This window comes from Crinia signifera, chromosome 4, assembly GCF_055691185.1.
Source record: "Crinia signifera chromosome 4, ASM5569118v1, whole genome shotgun sequence".
NCBI classification, from domain to species: Eukaryota; Metazoa; Chordata; class Amphibia; order Anura; family Myobatrachidae; genus Crinia; species Crinia signifera.
The window spans coordinates 106,751,057-106,757,492 of record NC_139220.1 but is presented as its reverse complement, the minus strand read 5'-3'; the positions used below and the strand labels follow the sequence as shown (position 1 = coordinate 106,757,492).

The following is a 6,436-nucleotide window of genomic DNA, read 5'->3' as shown; positions in this document are numbered from 1 at the left end:
GGCAAGAGGGAGATTTCTGCTATTTCAGGGAGTCTCCTGCATAATGCAGGAGGGTAGACAACTATGATGTAGATGTGAGTTACTGTAGATTTCAATTGCCAAGCATAATGGAATATGCTGCGCTATATAAGAAACTGTAAATAAATAATAAATACATTTGCCGGCTACACGTTCATATTGCAAACTTTCTGTTCAGCCTCTGGGCCAGATGCCAGCCAATCAGCTCATACCTGTCATGTCACATACTGTGTTTGAAAAATGTCAGGCAGGAGCTGATTGGTTGGCTGTTTATCACTTTCCATTTTATCACTTTTGAAGCTTGATACATCTGGCCCCAGATCTGCTCCATTGGCTAGAGGCTGATTAAACATTGATTCTCAATGTAAAAATGATCATGATTGTGGAACTAGCTTATGCTTTATGATATCCTGCTGGAAATAGCCATTATAAGATGGGTGGTTTGTGGCAGTGGCGTAAGTTCGCCCCAGTTGCCCGGAGACAAGATAAATATTGGTGCCCCCAAATTACTCAATCAGTAAGGTGTCTATCTCCAGTAAGATAGGTCATGGGTTCCAATACAGGGTGTGACACTTGCAAAAATTATGTTAGGAGGAGTCAGCCACAGAAGCGATATTGACATCTTTTAATTAACTGATTCAAACTTGCAGAGGAGGAGAGGTGCCCCCTTGGGAGCAGGAGCCCAGCGGCAGATGACTCCATTGCCTCCCAGAGTTACACCTCTGGTTTGTGGCCATACAGAGATGCACATGAACTGCTGCAATACTCTGGTAGCCTTTGGATTCAACAATTTAGACAACACAAGATTACATTTAGCTGCACAAAACTACCCTAAACATAAATGTGATGATATCACTCTTCCTGTCCTCTCTGTCACTCTCCCTGCTGTCACTGTCTGTCCTTATGTCCCTGCTGTCACTGTCCCTGTGTCCCTGCTGTCACTCTCCCTATCCCCACTGTTAATCTTCCTTTCCATATGTCTCTGCTCTTCCTGTCTCAGTCCCTGCTTTCACTCTCCCTGTGTTCCTACTGTCACTCTACTTGTCCCCACTGTCACTCTACTTGTCCCAATTTCCCTAGTGTCACTGTCCTCATGTTCCTGCTGTCACTGTCCTTCTGTCACTGTATATACAAGATATTTTGTGTGCGGCCCTCAAATATTAACTGGAATTGTTATGTGGACCCCCAATCAAAATAATTGCCCACCTCTGATCTAAAGGTGATCTATCTGATTTGGGCCAATTTCACCTGATCCCAATGGATCAGGCCAAGATATCAGCCTAAATTATCCCTATAGATTGTAAGCTTGCAGCAGGGCCCTCCTACCTCCAAGTCTGTCTGTTACCCAATTTGTTTTATCCAGTGGCGTAACTAATAAATTTGCGCCCCCCCCCCGCCGAAAATGCAGGGGGGCGCCCCCCTAGGGTAACCAAATCCCCCCCCTCCCCCCCCCCCGCGCGGCCGTTACCTCGGCCGTTACCTGTGCTGCCAGTCAGTGTGTAGGGGAGCCGGGGAGCGCGGAGGGGAGCCGGGGTGCGGGGGGTGTTGTGCGGCGGCAGGGGGGGTTGGTTTACCTCCTGCTGCATCCGACTGTGTGCGCCTGGTCCCGGTTCTCCCGGCTGCTGCTGCTAGTACTGAGAAGTGACACTTGGACAATGGCTGCCCCCATACAACAGACGAAAAACTGTCTGCAGTATGGGGGCAGCCATTTTCCGAGTGTCTCTTTTTGTATTAGCAGCGCTGGCTGCAGCAGTAGCCAGTAGAGCTGGGACCCGGCACAGGCGCAGTCATCAGCAGAAATTGGCAGTGAGTAACTAATAATAGTCCCGCAGCCCCCTCGGCGCCCACACCCCCTCAGCGCCTCCCCGCCACCGCGGGGCCTGCGGGCGTATAGTTACGCCACTGGTTTTATCACTGTCTACTATTGTAAAGCGCATAGGAATCTGCTGCGCTATATAAGAAACTGTAAATCATTAAAATAAATAAATAAATTGGAAGTGTGTGATGTCCCCCTCAGGTCCGATACGCAGTCCCATGCACATTGGACCTGAGCCACATGTCAGACCTGTTGCCTGTCCGACCTCTGACACGGCCCCTCCTCCCAGAGGTGGGGAGTGTGGTTGCATGCTATACATCACATGTAAAAGGACTGCATGCGATGTATCACATGTGGGGTGGCTCAAGGGAGTCGGATGACCAATACACTGTGTATCGCTGCAGTATATGGCAGGGTTGCCTACCATAGGTGCCGATTCTGTGGGTGCTTGAGGGCCCGAGCACCCACGGAAATTGATGAGCACCCACCCGCTCAGCAGTGGCCCACACGCCCGTATCCCACTGCACTCCCCCTCCCTCATCGCTGGCACAGGTACCTGAAGGAGAGGGTCAGGTAGGCAACCATGGTATATGGGCACCTTAATATGGGCAGCAAGCAGTGTATGTACACCTTAACACACATACATTTGCATAATTATAGCTGTAATGTAATATCACAGTATGCCACTAGATGGCAGTATACGATATTACGCAAGGATAGAACGACTAACTTTATTCTCTTTGCGGACGCAAGATGACAGCTGCTCACGTGACCAGAAATGTTGGACCAGGGGCGCCGCCGATTGGGCCTGTGTGTGCGGCGTAGCGGCTGGTGCGCGGCGCGGGGAGGGAGCGTGCCCTTGACAGTGTAATAACTTAACAAACTGCGGGAGGCAGGTCTGCAAAACGGTGCTAGTGACATGGCGCATCCCGAGCCCCCGGTCATAGATGGCTTCACGCCAACACAGCACCTGCAGACGGAGGAGCTGAAGAGCAAGTTCATTAGGAAAGTTCAGGAGAACCCCTTTGTGCCTATTGGTGAGTATCGGGTAGCGCGGCGAAGCCAGGCTATCAGTATGTCCTGCCCCAATTTGCACCCTACACAGGCATCCCCGAAGCAGCCCCCCGTGCCCGATGGCAGAGTGCTCCGTGCCCTGCAATAGCATAAACACATGCCACTTCTGCCTTTTTTTTTTTTTTAAATCTGAGTGTCGCTGTATGCCCGCATGTATGTTATGTTCATATTTTCTCGCAGAAAGTAAATTCGGAATATACATTTCTTCACATGAACATAATGAAGATGATGGGCATAACAATATACACTTTGGGGAGGATTACATGCAGAGGGGGAGGGCCGGGGATGATGTGGTATAAAATATATGCACTCCAACCATGGACCATAATTTTCCCTTATTTTTAACCCTTTGCGTGCCAACATCTGTGAGAGATGTGCAAAATATCGGCTAAAAATGCCAGTCGCACACATTTGTTATATGAATTCAAATAAAATATGTTGTGTAAAAAAAATTAGATTATTTCCTATAAAACTTAAACAGTACAGGTCGTTCTGATGAATAAAAATGTTTCCTTGGCAATTTTCGCACCATCTTTGACAAATTCACTTGGCACTCAGGGTTAAATGTGTTTTTTTGTTTTGTTTGTTTTTTATATAAATTCAATTATTTTTTAACAAAATACAAGTAATGGTACATTACTCAGACAACAATGGTACTGAAATGGATAATGGCCACAGCAAAATCATACAATGCAGAGTAAAGGCCCCCCATGCACAGGTCCAATTATGAAGGTTCAGGCCGATATATTGGATGAAATCTGGCCAAATCGGAGGTGTTTGACACCAGGTCTGATCCGATCGGATGCACGCTCCCATGCAGATCGGATTCTATGTAGATCATATGTGTAGCACGTTATGATATATATGAATCAGATCATCAGTGGCACATCATGGGTGCTTTTTAGCTTTTACGATTCCCCTTGAACTCACCCTGCATCTCCCTGGGAGTTCTTGTACATTTGTTAAATTGCATGTGATTTATTGCATAGAAAATATCGCACATCACTTTTGTTACTTCTGTCTCTAAAATAGGTGCCAGAAGGGTCGCTCTCTGGGCAGTATTCAATGTGTAAATTCAGCATGTGCAGCGAATCCTGTTTAGGATTCGCTGCACTGTCGCCGTGTTCCGGAGGGCTGGAGCCTTCGCTGCCAGCCCTCCCTGTCCCCGTATTCAATGCCGCAGGGGCTCGCTTCCCCTGACGGCGAATCTTAACCCCTGTGGCGGACGCCGCAGGGAGCCGGGGGACGGCGGCAGGCAGGGAGATGGAAGTCTCCCTGCCTGCCCCAGAATGTATGTGGGGGGGAGGTGGGCTCCCCGGGACCCAGGCAGCACAAGCTGCCCCCCGGGAGAGTTAGCAGGGGTCCGGGTAGGAGCCGCTAACACTGCTCCCGATCGTGCATATGTAATGATCGGGAGCAGTGAATATATGAATATGTAAGGAGCGGCTCTCGGCCCCCTGCTGGCTGTTATGTGTAAAAAATATATATATATATATATATCTATATCTACAATAGTGTCCACAGCACCCTTAATCAGTAATGTCCGTCAAACAATTCAATAAAAGTATATAAAAATAAATACACATGTAGTAGTTCTTTTTTTTTGCAAGAAGCTTTTTCGGTACTTATGTATTATCTGGGCTTCCATGTTAAATGCATCCCATTTTTTCATACCCCTACTATCCAACTACGCATGGAGTTGATTCTATATAGTGTGGCGAGCGCAGCGAGCCACCGTGCCCGAAGCGTGGTGAGCGCAGCGAGCCCCGCGAGGGGACGCGGTCTCATAAGAAAAACGGGAGCCCAGATATTACATAAGTACCGCTTTTTCTTTTTATTTTCAGTGCATGTGACCAATACCCTATTGGTCACATGCACTGAAAATAAAAATAAAAAGCTTCTTGCAAAAAAAGAACTACTACATGTGTATTTATTTTTATATACTTTTATTGAATTGTTTGATGGACATTACTGATTAAGGGCGCTGTGGACACTATTGTAGGTGTGTTTTGGTGTTTTCTATCCCGACTAGTAGGGGATTGAGTGTCAACAGCGACCACTAAAAATTGTATTTTAATAGCGCAATTTTAGAGATTGCGGCTGGAGGGGTGGGGCGTGCACGGCAGGAGGCGACAGTGTGCTGGAGCCGGGTAGACGCAGACAGATGCGCCGGCTGGGATGGATGCGCTGGGAGATAGGACGGCCGCGGCAGTGAGTATGACAGGCGGGGAGAGCGGGCAGTCACTGTCAGCCGGGCTGAAAGTCTCTCATCTTTCAGCCCGGCTGGAGTACACACCTAGCGATGATGGCTCAAATATTAGCCAACATATCTAGATGTGCTGGTAAAACCAGCAGACGGCCCACTTTGCTAGCGATGATTCAGTAGCGCGCATCATCGCTAGTCGGGCATCGCTGGCCTGTACACACTTGCAGACTTTCAGCTGAAAATCGGCAAGTGTGCATGGGCCTTTAGTTTTTCAGACACCCCAGGGGGAGGAGTAGTTGCAGTATATATCTCCTAGACATGGTTTTCTGATCTCCTCTCAGCTCCTATGGACCTTACCCATTTGTATAGTGCTGCTATGGTGGTTTACAAGCAAATTAATGCTAAATATTCAATTTCAGCCACAAAAATGTTATTTATAATGAAAACTTGTCTTATTAACTGAATATCTTATCCCTCTATAATCACTACAGGGTGCCTAGCCACTGCTGGTGCTTTAACGTATGGGCTCATTGCCTTCAAGCAGGGGAAAACTCGTCAGTCCCAGCTGTCAATGCGTGCACGTATACTCTCCCAGGGATTCACAGTGGCTGCACTTATGGTTGGTGTGGTTATGGCTGCCATGAAGACCCGTGCTCCGCCAAACTGATTGGACAAACACACTGGCTCATCCAAAGACACCATTCAAGGCACTTTGGTGCTATCCAAGGCACACCTGTGGCCGTAGGAGGGGATCTGACTGTCTCCATGAGTAACTGATGAGAAATATTTATCAGAAATATGTCCTTACCATGTATAGCTCTACCTCTACTGTGGTAACTAGCATCTGTAACATTGATGGGAATGTTTGGAGACTTAGCGCAAGGTTATTTGTTGCAATTAAACCCCTTTGTCTTTGTTACTGCAACTTAAACTTATGTATAAGCATACTGTATATAAACTGGTGTGAATAATCTGCTGAGTGAAAGATTTCTATTTTAATTTAATTTTGTCAAATTACCTCTTAATTTGGTTCATAATCCTATGTCTGGATTTTTTTAATATATCCTTTCTCTCTTCCCCTTTTAATGGCATAAAAGTGTAAAGCACTTCAGAGCTGATGAACAGTTTGGGGGTCGATTTTGATCTTGTAATTTTGTGCTCCTGATTACGCCATCCTGAATTTCCAAATGGCACTAGGTTTTGAGAAATGCATATGTCTCCTCCAGTGTTAATGAGAAGATCTTAATTTGTTATGTGTCTCAAACATGACTACCAGCTATGTTATCGCAAATAAAATAAAATAAAAAAATCTTTTTGTTGAA

At 46.8% G+C, this 6,436-nt stretch overlaps 1 protein-coding gene across 1 annotated transcript; it reads left to right on the top strand.

The window, feature by feature from the left end:
* Nucleotides 1–2,577: 2,577 nt before the first annotated feature.
* Nucleotides 2,578–6,087, top strand: HIGD2A (HIG1 hypoxia inducible domain family member 2A). The gene is made up of 2 exons (XM_083182152.1): nucleotides 2,578–2,871; nucleotides 5,606–6,087. Exons 1-2 carry the CDS (start codon nucleotides 2,754–2,756, stop codon nucleotides 5,779–5,781), a joined length of 294 nt encoding a protein of 97 aa, XP_083038278.1. The 5' UTR covers nucleotides 2,578–2,753; the 3' UTR covers nucleotides 5,782–6,087.
* The last annotated feature ends 349 nt before the right edge of the window (nucleotides 6,088–6,436 follow it).

What these genes read in the sequence shown, in the direction of transcription:
- HIGD2A (XM_083182152.1), top strand. Translation starts at nt 2,754, where the DNA reads ATGGCGCATCCCGAGCCCCCGGTCATAGATGGCTTCACGCCAACACAG. An exon ending in GAACCCCTTTGTGCCTATTG is followed by an intron (nt 2,872 to 5,605) that starts GTGAGTATCGGG and finishes TAATCACTACAG; the next exon opens with GGTGCCTAGCCACTGCTGGT.